Below are 18,292 nucleotides of genomic sequence, written 5' to 3'. Positions count from 1 at the left end.
CATCTTAAAGCCCTCCAGAACTTCTAACACCTGTATGATCATATGTTCGTGTACATAGTACAATCATCGCAATTCACAACACAATAAGAAAAGAAAGGGTAAGCTAGTGAAAATAAAGTTTTATAATTTACACAATTAAATCAAAAGAGAAAACCAAATTACATGGATCAATTTCTCAATTATTCAACCTTCTTCAAATACCAACATAAAACAATCACATAGATCTCACATGGATCTACACATCCAGGATATTCAACAAACCGACTTCCGGAAGACCCGTATTAAGTAAGTTCTACCAGAGACTAACGCCTGATCCAAAGATTACTAGCGAATCCAAGATAAAGGATTAAGGTAAGTTCAATATAACCCAAGTTGTGCATCTCGTCATGGTGTGCATGACCTCCTCCGTCAACTTCTCACCACCTAATATCTTAGTCTACGTAACTTAGATCATCAGTGAAGCTCGGAGATCTCTGTTACCACATAGGCATCAATACTTAATACACAACAAACATAAGTCCATACATTATCCCAAATGTATGAATTCGATTTCATACCTTTCTCATCATACAATATCATTCAAAACACGATCCACAACATTCAAAAATCTATTTAACAAAAAAAACAACACTTAAATACTAAACCATCAAAATTTAATATTTCTACAAGTTTAAATAATATATAAACAAACAACACAACATCCCTGCAAGAGAAATTGAATATTAGGACCACATCCCCTCTACATCCAGATCTTCTAGCCTAGGGTGCTATTAAAAATTAAAGTTAGTTTCCCTTACCTTAATTGCTTGCTTTCCAAGCAACCTCTATAATTTTATCCTCCCAATCTGGATAAGCTTCAAGGTTTAAGGGCCTAATGCAAGTTATCCAGACAGAACAAAAAATCAGTATATAATAGAATAAGTTGAGAGAATTACTTTTCTCAACTGACCCCACTAAGATTGATGACTAAATCATAGAGAAAAACAGAGAATAAGAGATCTTTAAAGTAAAAATGAACTTACTCTGTTTAAAAACCTGATTGGGTAGAAATGTATCATGACTCCTGATTAGATTTTAAAATAGATGAGGTATGAGAGAAAAATTGAAGAAAAAAAGGAAGAGGAAGAGATTAAGCAAATAATATTTAAATTTATATTTTAGTTCATGTTTATATTTATGGTTTTTACACTTTAGTAATAGACAAATAAAATCATCTTTCCTATGGTTTAATAAAGATGTAAGTATCTAAAAAATATTTTGGTATTTTTAATTGATATTTTAATAAAAATAATCTATTAAAAGTATTTAAAATGTTTTTATTTTTTATTTATTTTATTTTTTCTAAATATAATGTCGTTTCATTATATTGTTAACTCTTTTTTTGTCTGTTCATATCAATTCCTGAATTAACTTGTTTCTTCCCTTTACAATTCCTTTCAATTTGTCAGTTAACTTAAAGTTAAAGTTAAAAGGAAAAATAAATTGATTATGAGTTGAAGATAATAAAAAAATTTCATTTTATTGAAAAATAAAACACTTAAATGAAAATAAATACTTTCACTACCTAATTAGCTTTTAATAAAAAAGTTAACTAAAAATACTTAAATCTGTGAGATATTTACAATTTATTTTTTTAAGTTAGTTGAACCTTTAGAAAACTCTTTTTAATATATATATAAATTCTTATATTGTTTCGAAATCAATAATAAGTTATAAGCATTTTTTGTCCCACCTAGACAAGTATGGTGATAAAAGTCATACATTTTTTTGATAATGATATTTCACAATATCAAGAATTCTTCAACTCTCAAACACACAAAAAAATCCAACCTAGTAGTAGCAACATATATTAATTTAGTTTATAGGGGTAGTAAGAATTTGTGATTGTAAATGTTTGGTGATGATGATGAGGATGGTGGAGGTAGTGGATATCATTATTAGGCATGGCCCATAACATATTTTTACAATCTTTATTGTGTAAAATATTTGTAGGGCAATTAATAATAGGAGCAGAACAAAAAGTAAAAGCTGATATCAGCAGGTCAGACTCAGACAACATTCCAAGACTCCTAATATCATCACACCACAAAATCACCACACCACTCACACAACAATTGCTTCAATTTTTTGACCAAAATTTGCACATCATCTTTAACAAAAATTTATGTTCATACAATCATATCACCAATCTTTGCACTCTCATTAATTCCTAATTCTTCTCTACTACTCTCCATCTTCATTACTACCATATCTTTGCATTCAATTTTTCTGTTTACAGCTATTTAGTGTCCACCATATGCAACCTATTTATTTCGTACACATTTCATCCTTCAAAAACTAGTTTAGTTGAATATCACTTCAAAATATAACAATCAAATATATTTTTTATGTACTATAATATAAAATTGAGATTTATTTTTAATATAAATTTTAAACTTTCTCGTAATAAGACAGTATAAAATATTTTAAAAACTTAAATTGTAAATTTATTTATTATATAAAAAAAATCTAACCATGATTTATTTTAATAATTTTCTTATTGAATATTATAAGGTTTCAATTTTATATTAACAACAATAATTAATTTCGCTGAATAAATTTAATATTATATTAGAAATAAATTTAAATTTTAATTCAAAAAATTTAAGTTTTGTATTTATTTGATTTTTAATTGATGTAAAATTTTGAAATAAACTTTTCATAAATGTGGTTAAACATTATATTTGAAGACTTATCTCGATATAATGATAAGCTTTTCACTGGTCCAATGATCGTATAAAAAATACATAGAAATAAAAAATAGAGAAATATTGAATCAAACTTATAATGATTTTTTTTTTAATTTCTTGTTGGAAAAATCATCGAAAAAATGAACCCATGCTTTAAAAATATAATATTTTGCTTTAATTCCTTCCATGATCACCACAATTTTGTTACTCCTCTGAATGTATAAGAAATATTTTGATATATGAATCCTTGAAATGTAAATAAACTATATATAATGTAAAACTGTTGCCTTTTAAAATATAATACATAAATTTATGCGAAGTAGTTCGACATTTTTTTTTTTATAATTAAAAATCTAGATTCCATTTTAAGTTTAGATACAGACTAAAGATAAAAAAAAATACTATTTTATTTAGTAAGATATATATTAGTTGAGAATCAAATAAAATTTAAATGGTTTCTGATTATAGAAAAAAAAAATACACTGTTTTATTTATTTATTTGGTCTTCTGTGTCCGTACGTACAAAATATAGACAGTATCAATTAAGACAAACAAAAAAAAACTTGTAGAAGTGCCAAAATTAGATTCATTTAAGAATTTCCATATAAACTATTTATTTCCACTTGAAATCATCAATACAAAATGTTTCACAAGGATCCTACCAAGACATATAAATTATTTTACTTTAAAATGTTATAAATTACTTTTTTTTAACTAAATAAATTATTTTAGTTTGTTTTCAAAATAATGGAATGATTGTCTTCATACTTTTTTTAATGATTTAATAATCTAATTAGTTCTTAAAAAATATTCAGTTGACCTTTCAAAGTTTACTTTTCTATCAAATCAATCATTTAAAAATATAAAAGAATACCACATTCATTCTGTGTCACTGTTTTGTTTTAATTCTCCACAAAGATTAACATACCATGCATAAATTTTTCAAGAATTATTTTGGTGACAATTTTTTCAAGACTTATGAGATATTGATTTTTTAAAGAATTAATATGGGAGTTGATATTTAAGGAGACAAAATTATTTGTAAATTATGTTGTACTGTGTTATTATTTATGAAATGAATCATAACTCTGGATTTTAGAAAATTAAGAATCGTTATTTTTTAATATAATTTATTTTCATTAGAATGATATGTTGCAGAACACCAAGAACAAAACTACAGAAAATCAGTTGTATTGCTTATTTTGAAGTTATTGAAGAAGAAAAAAATAGTTGTGTTTAGTTTTAACATATAAAGTAAATCTAAATTGTAGTTTATTTATTTATAATTCTACATCTATGGTGTGGAGAACAAGAGTTGGAAGAGAACATCAAAGATGGAAGTACAACCCCACCATGGGGATCTAATTTATAAACAGGTTTCTGAATGTTTATGGTGTGGGCATGGAGGCATAAATTTGGTTCAGACCACTACACTTTCTCTCTCTCTTTCTCTCTCTTTTCTCTCTGTGTCTCTCTGCAGGACCAGATGTGGAAGTAGTTATAAACAACTTGAAAAGGAGAAGGCAGTGAACAAACTTTGAGTTCTTATCAGCAGTTTGGTTCTTCTTCAGTCACAATTGTGTTTAGTTATGGGAATGAAAAGACATTCAGAAGATAGCAATGATCCATTTTTTGTTGCAGCTCACAACACAACAACAAGACAACAATGCACACAACCAGACAATGATGGTGTCCCAGAACAGACATGTGCACAACAAAACCATTCTCCAAAATTGGCTTCTTTCACTTCCCAAAATGCTCCACCTGTGATACCTTCTTTTGTTGCCTTGCTGCTCCTTGTTACTTCAATTGCCCCAGCAATGTGCCACCCCATGCAGGGCAACCACACTTTTAGGCCACCTCATGAACTGCTCAAGTTGAGGAGAGTCAGAGCTCACTTGAAGAGGATTAACAAGCCTCCTGTCAAGACAATTCAGGCATCTTCCTTTTGTGATCCATAACTTGTGGTGACTGATGACAGTGACACTGTTATTTTCCTTTTTATTTCTCTGGTTTAGTGATGTTTTGGGGTTTTGCTTTTGTTATTTTGTTGCAGAGTCCAGATGGTGATTTGATAGATTGTGTATTATCTCACCAGCAGCCAGCTTTTGACCATCCAAAGCTTAGAGGGCACACACCATTGGTAATTTCTCCAACTCATTCCACCCAAACAATTTCCTTTCTTTTGGAATTTTTTTTGTGAGGCCACATAAGAAGACTTCATTCTGTTTAACTTAGGTAGAATAGAACCAATTCCATTCACACAACTCTTCTTCCAAACATTTAATTCAACTACATATTTACAGAATTTGAATTCAATACTACTGCTTAAAGTGAAACAACCACATCTCTTTCACAAGTGGCTGTTTGAGATTTTAAAGGTTTACTTATTTGTTATGTTTGCTATGGAGTTTGAACCAATCATTGTAGAATTCCTGTGTGGCTATGCTGTTTTTTTTCTTTCTGTTATAGTCTAAATGACTGAAAGTTTTAATTTAGACATTGAATTTTACAGGATCCACCAGAGAGGCCAAGGGAGAAAAACCAGACCAAAGTAGATAGGGAAAGTGAGAGCTTTCAGCTGTGGAGTGATTCTGGTGAAACATGCCCAGAAGGAACTGTACCAATCAGAAGAACAACAGAGGAGGATATTCTTAGAGCAAGTTCTATCCGAAGATTTGGAAGAAAACCAAGAGCTGTACGGAGAGACTCATCTGGCAGTGGTCATGAGGTTTGTTATTTGACCAAAAAACACTGACATTTCCTCTCACCAACAAATATTGGACACAGTTTTTCAGTTGTTTTTCTTTATCTCTAATCCTAATTAGACAAAAAAAATAGTCTTTTCCTTTCATTTACTTTCAAAGGAATCTTTTTTATTTTCTTTTTCATTTCTTATTTCACAGTGCATTCATTCATGAATAGGATCTTTCATTTCCCGCTATTTTCCACCTCATAAAGAAAAAGAGAGACACTTCTTTTCCGTATTTGTCTACAGTTTGAACATGAGTTCCAAAAACAGCAGGGAACAGACAGTGAATGGACACCACTAGTAAAAGTTTGGTTCTTGCTTGCACCAAAAAGTGAGATCAAAATCATGACTTGGATGAGGAGGCTCTCCTTGTATCTATGTTGGTTATTGGATACCAAACATTTACATTTTTCCACCAAAATTAACTAAAAAAACACCCCTTTTGTTTACTCAATGAATTAAAGTACTTGTTTATTTACATGTACCTTAATTTTTCAATTGCAGCATGCTGTTGTTTTTGTAAATGGGGATCAGTACTATGGAGCAAGGGCAAGCATAAACGTGTGGGCACCAAGTGTAAGTGATGAATTTGAATTCAGCTTGTCACAAATGTGGGTTATTGCTGGCTCCTTTGGTAAAGATCTGAACACCATAGAAGCTGGTTGGCAGGCATGTCCCTACTCTCTTAAATTATCACTCTTAGCAAATATCTTACTTCTCATTCATTATTTTTCAATCTTCTTTTTCTGTTGAGTAATAGTTATGCCAAATGCCTTTCTTCTTCTTTTTACTTTTTTTTTCCTGTAATAACTTTAGCCTAGAAAGTAACAAGCATCCATGGTTTTTCCTTTTGGATCTTCCTTCAGGTGAGTCCACAACTGTATGGAGACAACTATCCAAGGTTCTTCACTTATTGGACAGTGAGTACCACACATTCACATGCTTATTTTTTGCTTCTTTCTACCTTTCATCTCACTCATATACATGTTGTGTAACAGACTGATGCATATCAAACAACTGGGTGCTACAATTTACTCTGTTCAGGCTTTATCCAAACCAACAATAGGGTAGCAATAGGAGCAGCAATCTCCCCAAGATCTGCTTACAACAGAAGACAATTTGATATTGGCTTAATGATTTGGAAGGTCAGTGTTTTTATTTTTTAATAAACCATCTTTTTTGTCTTTCAACTAATTAACATTTAGTTTCTTATGTAGATCCTAAAATCATAAAGCCATGTTATTGAATGTTCATCACTTTAATATTTTAATTAATGTACTTTAGCCAAACTCAAACACTAATTTAAAGAATCTTTTCTATATTTGAATACTATTTTAATAACAACACTTTAAGGTCAAATTGATGGGTTACTCTATTCTCTTTCTAGTCAATGCAACAACCACTAAGACAAAAAAAGCAATAATCTCTTTTCTTTGCTTAACTCTCAAGGCTTACTTAATTTATGGTTTGAAAGTTGCTTTTTTTTACTTAATTTATGGTTTGAAAGTTGCTTTTTTTACTTAATTTATGGTTTGAAAGTTGCTTTTTTTATTTCACCTTTCTAGTATGGTTTTTTTTTTAAATTGATATTTTCTGAAACTGATAAAAAAGATTATTTTAAATTTTATTACATTCTATTTCATATCTACGACTTGTTGAATTTCAGAAGAAACTTTTTTGTCCATATCAAAAAATACCAAATGGAATTATACTAAAATAGGAAAAACCCTAGACGTAGCTAAGGTAGCTTATTTAGATAAGTCCAATCAGGAGCTAAAATATGGTGAAACAACAGTTTAACTAACTGGTTTAATTTTTTCTGCTTTTCCTTTTTGAGTTTGTTTAAATGTGATTGTTATTGTTATTTAAAATGGAAGATTCCATTAGTTATCTATATCTTTTCCTTTCCTTTTATAAAGCTATGTATCTGATACCTAATTTGCTTTTATTGTGGTCTTACCCAAGAACCAAAAGCTACACACACACACTTTAGCATGATGTTTCTTTATCCAATAATGTGAATAACTAGAAACTGGAATAGTTTAACCTATGATATCACTATTAACCAATGTAGTTGAGTTCCCAGTTTTATCGTGCTTGGTCTCTCTAGGTTTTCGTGAATGTGTTGCTCTTAGGGGAGCACAAATGGTTACTTAAAGCTAAAGGGTCCTCTTTGTAACAAAAAGAATAAGACCCACATATCAATTGGGGTTCACGTTTTTTTAAATTAAAAATAATGTTATTTTATTGAAATATATTTATCATAATTTATTATTAGACCACTTTATTTAAAAATTAAAATCAGTTTTTTTGGATTTTTCAAATTACTTTTTAATAAATTCTTATTTCTTATCAAACCAAAATCTCGATCGTCCATTTTTTAAAATTACTATTGCCAATTCTAGGTTGAATGTTAAAAGATGGGAAAAATATTTCAGTTAAACATAAATAAGACAATGTACTTTAAGATTATAAAGTTCAAAAGAAAAGCGTTTTCGGAGTTTTTTTTTTATTAAAGCTCTCTATGAATAATTATTTTTTTTAAATGTGTGTGATAATAGATGGGTTATTTAAATTAAAGAGGGTTGTTTTAGAGTATTTTAAATTCAAAAATCGGATGTTGAGTTTAAAAATCTAAATGTTATGAAAAAAATGGAACACATTAATATGATATGGATAGATGTTAAATTAAGATTTTAAATCTTAAGACTAAAATAATATTTTTTAAATATTAATAATGTAAAAATTTATAAGACTTTGTATTTAAATACAGTTTAAAAATAATATAATATAATAACAACTACTTAAAGTAAAATAGAATTTGATGAAAATACTTTTTAATTTTAAAAAATGGATGCTTTTGAAGTCTATATGTTGGTTAGTTATGTGGTTTAGCTACCCGACAAAGATACTTGTCACTTCCCATGTAAAAGCAAGGAAGAATCTAAATTAAAGTAACACTGCCCCTATGGGAATTGGTTCCATAAGATTCTGCTACTTTTTTTTTCTTTTTTTTTATTCTTTTCTTCACTGTTACGTACCAAAGTTATTTGAAAGCATGGTGATTATCGGGATTTTATGAATTTGGAGTAAATTTTGTCCTTGTTATTAAAATGAGGTCCTTTTTTAAAGTTAAAGTCACACAATATTTATATAATTATTTTGAATTAAAATTATGTAAGTCAACTAGTTTAGAATGAAATTATCTTATCTTATCATAAATTTTTTATCATAAAGTTATATTACGTTAATAATATTATTTAGATATATCAAAAAATTGTCTAACTTTTATAAAAAAATCAATGCAACTATTGTTCTGGTAAAAGGTCAAAAAAAACTGTTATTCTTTCAGCAAAATGTGTTGACTTGACTTCTCGGTCTCTGTTCTCAGGTTGGGCTTTTGGTCCACTTCTTTGACTTTAAATTAAGCTAAGTAGTATGATAAACTCACTTGATTGGGCTGAATCCACTGAATCTATCGGCTTCTCCTCTCACGGTTAGAAGTGTATACCTACAAGACACTCTGATGTCAAAGTCATAATCAGTTTTATATAATTATCAGATAAATTTACTCACATGCCTCTTAGATTTATAGTGTTCTCTTATTGGGTCCAAAATCTATTTGAACTTTTCTTTTTGTACCTAATATTTTTTAAACACACATTTGTTAATTTAGACTATATTATTATAGGATTTGTTACAATAATCAATTATAATTTTATTTATTTATATTTTTTACACTCAACCTTTTGACCTATCATTTCGGTTGACCCTTCAGCGTAACAGTACAACTAGTGAAAATTAACCACACAAATTAGACCCTCTTTCCAATTATAAAGAACACCATTTGTTAATTTTTGAAAAGTAATGTTACATTATTATATGATAAATGTTGAAATGATTTGCATATATAGGATCCAAAGCATGGACATTGGTGGTTGGAGTTTGGATCAGGTGTGCTAGTAGGGTATTGGCCAGCAAACATGTTCAGTCACTTGAGGAGTCATGCAAGCATGGTGCAATTTGGAGGAGAAATAGTGAACAGTCGTTCAAGGGGATACCACACTGCCACCCAAATGGGGAGTGGACATTTTGCTGAAGAAGGGTTCAGAAAAGCAGCATATTTTAGAAACTTGCAAGTGGTTGATTGGGACAATAGCTTGCTTCCTCTTAGAAACATTCATCACTTGGCTGATCATTCCAATTGCTACAACATAAGGCAAGGAACCAGCAATGCTTGGGGAACTTACTTTTACTATGGAGGCCCTGGAAGGAATGTGGGATGCCCATGATCAACAAACAAAAATACCATCCAATACACTTTCCTCTGTCACATCTATATATGTCTCTACCTTCTTCCAATTTTTTTGCTATTTGTTTCTGTGTTTACTACATAAAATTGTAAGTCTTAGGAAGATGACCAAATTTATTAAATTTGAAAATTAATTTCCCACTCATTAATCCATAAAAATAATATTTTTTAATCAACAATAAAAAATAAATAAATAAAAGCAGATGTGGTTCCAGTCTTATACAAAATTACACGATAACTATCTTTTAAATAGGATCGCTTATCAGATTAACAAAAGCACTAGCCATAATTAAAAAGCCTAAAATATATCAAGATATCATCCTCATACATACCAAAAGTTCCAAACATCAATCAGAATAAAAAAAACGAAACAAAATAAGATTTTACAGAAATCTAAGACCAAACATTTGCTTATACCATTGCGAACACTTTTAAGGCATCAGCCCTTTTAAAATAATAAATTTATAATTTTTTATTATTATTAAAAATACAAGTATGAATTGAAAATCTCATTTTGAATAAAAATAAATTTTTTGAATAATATATTAAAAAAATTTAAAATGCTAAAATTTAAAAAAATTTATTAACAAAGAATAAATAAAATTAAGTAAACATTTTGTATTTCATCTTTATACAAAACTATCCATAACCTACTCATCACCTATATGTAAATAATTCCAAAATATATTACAATATCCCTTAAATTAGTTAGACTCAAAACTCGGTGCTAAACCTTAAATTTTAAACCTGAGTAATTAACAAAACTGTGAAAAGTATTTTAGTGTGGATAGTTACAATCATTTGTGGCATTGCATGTGGGAACAAGCACCAAGCATGCTACTCCTATAAACAAATCTATGAGACTTGCAAAGGAAGCTTCTATGCTTTGTTTGAAGAAGACAGTTAAAAAAAATTCTCAACCATTTCTATTTTATGGTTTTAAAAGGAGAAAATTACAATAACAGTTTTTTCAAATTATACTTACATTTCTTATTTGTTTTACAATTATAAATACTTTCATTACCCAAATTTACTAAGTGTCATAAGTGCAATATTTTAAAATTTAAGGGGTGCAAATATGATATAAAAAAGTGACTATAATTTTTGAAACAAATACGGAAGCTTGTGTAATTTTATTTTTTAAATCTCTATAATTTAAGAACATTTTAAGATGTGTTAGTATAATTTACTCTTTTAAAACACTTGCCTTGAGAAAAAAAAAAAAAACTTAATATGATTTATATAAGTTGATTGTTGAGTTGTATGGAACTATTTGTTTCTCACAGAAAAATTGCAAATATCCACAAAATATTATCTATAGAATTTTGTAAAGTTAACATTGAAATCTTCCTTCATTTCAACATTGAAATTCACAAATGTGTATTACAATTTGCAAAAGTATTATCTAAACGTAGACTAATATATTTGAAAACAAATTTAGTTTCTCATAATTAAGAAAAAAACGACAACCACTTTTATGTGACGGTCAGTATAAAAATTATATCGAAAACTAATAAAATATCTTATATATTGCTTAAAATAGTTATTTTACAAGAGAATAAACTTATTATATATATATATATATATATATATATATATATATATATATATCGTAACCTTTTTTATATTATCAATGTATTTTTTTAAAACGTACTTATTCATTTTTTATGTAAAAGAAAAGAGAGTAAATAACACTTTTTTTAATAGCAGAAGCTTGATAGACATTTTTTTATAGTAGAAGCTTAATGCATGTTAAACTTGAAAAAAGTGTCAGCGAATAAGAAAATGTAACTCTAAAAATTTTATGTCACTTAGGACAAGTTTATATTAATAATTACAAAAAAATAGTCCATTATTTCCAGCCTTTTATTTTTCAAACATAAAAAATTGAAATTCATTTTTTTGTGAAAATTATTATGCGAAAATTGAATAAACTTATTTTTTTAAATTTTTAATAAAACTAAAATGGGCTAACTAAGGTTATTATCCTTAGAGTTACAATTTTTCAATATCTCATTTTCATTTTTTTCAAATGAAAAACATTTTGTTACCAACTTGTCCATTTCATTTTTGCCCATTTGATCCCTCTAAAATCCATTTTCTTTTACCAAATCCATTTTTTAATTTGATTTTTACTTTAGGTTTTCTTCCACCCTTGAGGCATAATTACTATCAGATATTAAAAATATAATTCACAATATTAAAAGATATAATTTGATTGTAATATACAAATTTAATTCAAATGTTTTCTTTTCTTCTATATTTAAATTTCAAGCAAATCAATTAATGTTTACCACTTACTGAATGAAATTATCTAGTATCAGGATTATCTATTAGCAAGAACTAAAAATATGCATTTTAATAAGATTAGGTACCAATTGAAAATACCATTAGTTTATAAGAATTAAAATAAGACGTATTTTTGCAGACCAAGTATAATCATAATAACCTTAACAAAAGTTAGCATACATATCTTTTAACTTTGAGACACTGCTTATTAATTAGAAGTCATTGAACTCTAAATTTAACTTATATGCAAGATAAGATTTTCAAATTACATACAGAAAACCATAAAATACAAAGCAAAAAGGCACAAGAGGGAAGGTAAGCCAATTAGAGTAAAGATATGAGTGATGAGTAAAGCTTACTTAAACAAGGACCAGTAGTCCCAAAGGGTAGATCAAGTGGCATAAGACATGGGTTTGTATTTGACAGGTTGCTGGTTCTTGTCCCACTTGTCTGAGGTATATATAAGCACTCTGAGTCTAAAGACTTTCCTTTTTCCTTGCTTTGGGCTAAGGAACCATCCCCTCTCCCAAAATTTTCACATAAAAACTATGATAAGTGCCAGTTGGGTGATAACTTTCTTGTCTCATGAGAGTAGAAGCAATGAGTTGACAAAGATTGCAGTTGCTGGTCCCAACTTCAAGTGCAATCAGTTGTGAAAATGAATTTCAAAAGGGCATTCAAGCAACACGAAGTACAGATGGCTCAGCTTCTGCAACACCATTGTCTACAAATTTAATGAGATCTTCAGGTGTGTAGATCTGAGATGAGTATGATTTCAAATCATTGAAGTCCACCAAATCACTCATTGTAGTGCTCTCGAAATCAGAGGCCAAGTGAGAATGCTCATGTACCATGGCATATGTTCTTCCTACATGCATGCAAAATTTGGAAAATCTAGGATCTTCAAATGCTTTGATAATATCCACGACGCAATTATGATTTCCTTCTAGAGCACGCATCTGTTTCATCTCTGAAGCGATCTTCCTTAAACACCCAAGATTCATGGATAAATGGAGAGCTATTGTTGATGAACTTCCAGTACTACTTCCATATCTTCTATTTGAATATCGAAGCAACACCAAGTTGGCCAATGTGAAGTATGACATGAACGTAAAGAAGTCATAAAAATTCATCCCTGATTTAAGAGAAAAGTCAGTCAAACTTGTATGACCAGCTGAAGCACTTTCAGTATTTAAATGTAGTTTCTATCAAAGTTAGTAGTACAAAACTTACGCCGTGGTTAGGTCATTTGCACCAATGAGCATTATAACTTCCAAGAAAATATTGTAATTGAGATTAAATAAACTAGTGAAATTTAATATTAAAAGAATACAAGCCTTTATTCATTGCTGATCATCAGAAGACTCTTTTCGAACCTTGGATGACCACTTTTTTTTTATTTAGCTCTAAGATATCTGCATTAGTTTGCCACCAATAGCATACAAAAAATCATGACACATGGTAGGAAAAAGCAATCAAGTATGTTGCACCTGTGTTAGCAGCAAGATTGCGCTGGCATAGACCTTCAAAATCATCACATATATCCTTGATGTCTTCTATGTATTCCTTGGCCTCATTGTAGTCCCTTAAAAGTAAATTCCACTGTCATGGCATGAAAAGTCATGAGATCAACTTAGTTTAATTATATTATCCTTGAGCTTGATTCTCAAATATTTATATCATTGCTTTGCTCAATTTACCACCCAAGAAAGGTTATAAGCGTTGAACCAATTGTGGTTTATAGATATTGTATCCTCCTGAAAGCACAATATACATCATCAAATGATTAGATCATGTCAAATATCACAGACAAAATCATCTGACGATAAAGTTCATGTAGCAAAAAACTAATTTTGTTCTGGAAAGAAAGGTTTTCAAAAGCTATTTGTTCCTATTCTGTTATTGTCCAGCTTATTAGTAACATCTAGTATGTGTGTGTATGTGTGTGTTTTGTTCAACTTATTACATTGTTATAAATTTCCAAAGAGAACTTTCGAAAAATAAATGTTTATTTGAATTAATCATTTCTGAACAATGACCTAATGCAATCACTCAACTAGCAATGAGTTTTTTTATGGTTCATAGTGAATTATTCACCATATGCCAGTGATTCTATTATTGAATTCCTGGAAACCAGTCAAACTACATATTTTCATTACTAGTTCCGCTGAGCTTTATAGCTTCCCTGAGGACTAAATTTAACAGATGAAATAAATCAAACAGAAGTTCCATTTAGAATAGAGGTTTCTTCTTTAAAGAGACTGCAGGACTACCTCCCAAAGGAGTAATATAACAAAAACAGTAATACAGATAGTGAGCAAGAATATACCAAATTATGAACTTGATGATACCATCCGCTGGGAACAAATATAATTTCACCAGCATCTTGTGTGCATTCTAACCAGATAGCCTGCATACATATACAGACCCACTGAAGGTTGAAGCAGAAAAGTCTTAAATTGAAAACAGTAAGATTGATGACAAAATGTAGAAATTTACCTTGCTAAAACCAGGAAACTTCGAGTTTGATACTTCATCAAAGATATTATATACACAATTTTTCATATTCCTGAATCAAAGTTGAAAAGAACTTAGTTTTGACAACTAAGCAAAAAGACCAACACATCAAAACACTCCCAACCCCACCTCTGAAGAACAACACAAACACCAAAAATCAAGAATGATAACTTTATACAGAGTGAACCCAAACAAAGGAAGAAAGTGGGAAGAATGAGGAAATGTCAATTTCCAAGAATAAAAGGTTTGCTGAAGGTGCTGGTCATAGTAAATCACAGCTGATAGATAATTTGAAAATTGACAGATCTAACTAGATTTTTTGTTATCACAGTGCCCAAATTATTGTCGGAAAAATGCCATTAATCTATTTGGTAGTGAATCCATGCCTGTCAAATATAAGAGGACATTGGGAAGGATCTAGAAAAAGCCATCTCTTCTTTCCACAGACATTTGCCGACCAGCTGTAGGACCTGAAAACATCAGCATGAAGAGGAGTCCAAGATCCTGCCAGAATAATTGAAAGCAAGAGGTTACTGGTCAGTTTCTCATCTCTCTGTAAAGGGAAGTACAGCATGATCTTGTATGCATTGCTGCTAGAAGAATTTATTACACCTATAATCACACCTTTCACCCCCATGTAAACAAATCGATAGTCAGAGCAACATATTTCCTCATTTGGTTGCTCTTTGTCAGAATCAATATGGATTCTGAAGTTGTCAAGATACAGATTGAGCCAGTCATCACAAAAGAACCTTGGAGTGTCATATGCTACATATTCAGGATACTCCTACCAGAGTGAGAGATGAGAAAGTTACTAAGCAAAACATCTTCGATACTAAAAAGAGAGTAAAACATGACAGCTCTTGCCTAACAAGAGGTCTCATCTCAACGCAATAGGATCAAGTTTTCCAGTCATTTATTAAATTCGATTTGATATGGCCCATGGTACGTGTACTTTTATTAAATAAGCCACATGCTCAAAAATTGATTACACAGGGATCTTACACAGCAACAATAGCAAAATGAACACCTAAAAATTCTATATATAATTAGATTTCAGGTAAAGCAACGATACCAATAGAAAATGACCTGCATAAAAAGCGTTGACAGAACCAAAAGTGAATGGGAATGTTAATCAGTAAACTTTTGTAATCCACAATGCACAACCACCCCTGCTTCCCAGGTTCATGCATCATTAATTTCATATTGATGATATGAATGATGACATTTTGGGAAAAGAGACAACATAAAAGATAAAGCCTTAACTTTTCCGGTTAGTTTTGTGCCCCATAAAAATGGAGGAAACGAATTCTACACTCCCATATTCATGAATAAGAACTCTTAATCAATAGAGTAATGACAAAAGGCTAAAAGGTATACCTTTACAAAATGCCAATCCTTCAAATACGGTACTGACACAGAGGCACCATTACTTGCACAAGTTTCATCATTACACTGAACAGCAGAAGCCTCACCAAGATGAACGAAACGCGCAATAAAATCGGAGACCAACATCTCCTCTCTTTTCTGATCAGTGAATTCTCTGGTGTCACAATCAGCAACCTTCATTTCACAAAATTTTCGGAGATTAAAGGAATCAATCATACTCTTCCATAATCAAGTTATCTTTTCAGTAAAATCAATCAGCACCCACCAATAGAAATTAGACATAAGTGTTCAAAACACTAAAACTAATGAACTTCCTTCAATTAAACATTGATGGGGTGTATTTTATTGTATTGTATATAGGATATACCTGAACTTTAGAAGCTCCAAAATGAGTGGAGAAAAATTGAAAGTTGGGTTGGGAATTAAGTGTGACCCAATCAGTGCAAGCTCTCCAATTATGAGGGTCCATTAGCCCAGTGAGCACCACGGGTTTGTTCTTCTCCATATATCTCTCCACAAATTCACTGTAACTCAGTTCCTTCCCATTTACCCTCTCTATTTCTCCTTTTATATTCATACCCATACCTCTAACCATAACCCTCTCACACTTCAAAACCTGTTTCTGGTTCAGGAGAATCACCAAGAAGCCAGAAGAGCCACTAGGAACAAGAGTTCGGGATCTTATATAAAACTGGCCAACTGGGAGGCCCACTCAATGTTGCACGGCCCACGGAGAAATTTCACTAATAAAGAATGGCAAAATCTCCTCCACCTCAATACTTCCATCCACTTTAATATATTTTTTTAATTTTAATAATACCTTTTTTTAAAATGATCTTTTCTTCTTCATTTTCAAGTGGGGGTCGTTGTTTTAAACAGTGAAGGGTGAATATTGGTGGTTGAGATAAATTTTGTGGTGTTTTATCTGTAGGTGATTATGTTTTCGTTTGTTTATTTTTTTTCATCTTTTTAGAAGTCACAAAACCCAAAAAAAAAATGTGGTGCAAGAATGGAGTACAAAACTTTAAAAAAATATTTGCACACATCGAATACAATGAATCTTCTCGTCAACTCTCTCATACACGCTCAAATGATGAAAATATTCTCTCAAACAATGCGGTTGGAGAAAAATGGAAGTGTTGCGATGGGAAGAGTGGTATGTGGCTGGAAATAAGGTATAGGGGTGTGAGATACAAATTTAGGGTTATTTAAAAAATTTAAAAAAAAGTTAAAACCGACTTTTTACAACTAATATGAAGGTGCAGAGGAAAGGTACCGACGGAGGTGCAAGGAGAATTTGCCTAAACAAGGAGATTTCTTTTGCACTTTCCTCCTCCACCCTCATGAGGGTATGTAAAAGAAAGAATTAACCCTGGACATTCACTTTGCTCGTCTTGAGTGTTCTCTTCTCTGGATTACATGATTCATAAATTTTTTAGATTGTAAAATTCAAAAGTGATTTTTTTTAGAAAAAGTAGTTTTTCGATTATGCAATTGGAAAGTAACTTCCAAATATGAAAGTCATTTATGGATTGTACAATTTAGAAGTCATTCCAAAAGTCTATTTTGGATTACACAACTCGGAAGTCATTTTTTTTAAAAAAAAAAATATTGACTTCCAGGTTGTGCAACTCAAAATACGCTTTCGAATATATAATAACAAATAATATCAAGTTTTAGTTATCTAATAAGTCACACATTCACACATTGATAAACCCACACCTAACATGTGTATTTTTGTAGACAAATATTTTATTATTTAATTTGATATTATTAAATTAATATCACTTACTAATTGATTAAAATTTATAAAACCATCAAGTAAGAATTATACCACTTATAAATTATTTTAAAGTTACAATTCACTTTTTAATTATCCAATTTTCAATTTGAAATATGTGATTTCAATTACAAGACTTGCAATATTTTCCAACCGTCAATCAAAATCTCAATTTCAAATATTACACATATAATTTTTTTTCAACTTCCAATCCAAATTTCAATTATAACACCTCAATTTATTTTGAACAGAGAATCCAAATATAAATTTGCAATTAAACTAGAATTTTAAGTATAACACCTGCAATGCTTTTTAATAGGCAATCCAAATTAAATTTGCAATCAAAGAAGACAAAAATGAAAAGTCAAACATCTAACTAGATCCTAAGGTTGAGGTGTATTCACCTTTATTTATGTAATTTTGAGCCTTAAATTTTGTTGGTGAATACTTCTGATCTATCAAAACAGTAAAACTCAATCATAGTATGTTATAGTTTTTCCTCTAATAAACTATATACCAAGCAT

General features: G+C 30.1%; 2 protein-coding genes across 2 annotated transcripts; one reads left to right on the top strand and one right to left on the bottom strand.

Moving 5' to 3' along the window:
* The first annotated feature begins 3,907 nt into the window (after positions 1–3,907).
* LOC137821724 (protein neprosin-like) lies at positions 3,908–9,934 on the top strand. Its single transcript, XM_068626459.1, has 7 exons — positions 3,908–4,666; positions 4,786–4,872; positions 5,245–5,460; positions 5,986–6,150; positions 6,348–6,401; positions 6,480–6,626; positions 9,396–9,934. Exons 1-7 carry the CDS (start codon positions 4,319–4,321, stop codon positions 9,771–9,773), a joined length of 1,395 nt encoding a protein of 464 aa, XP_068482560.1. The 5' UTR covers positions 3,908–4,318; the 3' UTR covers positions 9,774–9,934.
* A 2,353-nt stretch (positions 9,935–12,287) lies between these two features.
* Positions 12,288–16,755, bottom strand: LOC137821606 (arginine-specific demethylase JMJ20). Its single transcript, XM_068626279.1, has 9 exons — positions 16,356–16,755; positions 15,980–16,162; positions 15,224–15,386; positions 14,986–15,103; positions 14,582–14,651; positions 14,412–14,492; positions 13,783–13,839; positions 13,573–13,684; positions 12,288–13,217 (listed from the first exon to the last, which is right to left on the bottom strand). The coding sequence occupies exons 1-9, from the start codon at positions 16,581–16,583 to the stop codon at positions 12,760–12,762; spliced, it is 1,470 nt and encodes a 489-aa protein (XP_068482380.1). The 5' UTR covers positions 16,584–16,755; the 3' UTR covers positions 12,288–12,759.
* Between the last annotated feature and the right edge of the window lie 1,537 nt (positions 16,756–18,292).

The sequence above is a fragment of the Phaseolus vulgaris genome, chromosome 9 (genome assembly GCF_000499845.2).
Source record: "Phaseolus vulgaris cultivar G19833 chromosome 9, P. vulgaris v2.0, whole genome shotgun sequence".
Lineage (NCBI taxonomy): Eukaryota > Viridiplantae > Streptophyta > Magnoliopsida > Fabales > Fabaceae > Phaseolus > Phaseolus vulgaris.
The sequence above is the reverse complement of the archived record's forward strand: the minus strand, read 5'-3'. Positions and strand labels throughout refer to the sequence as shown.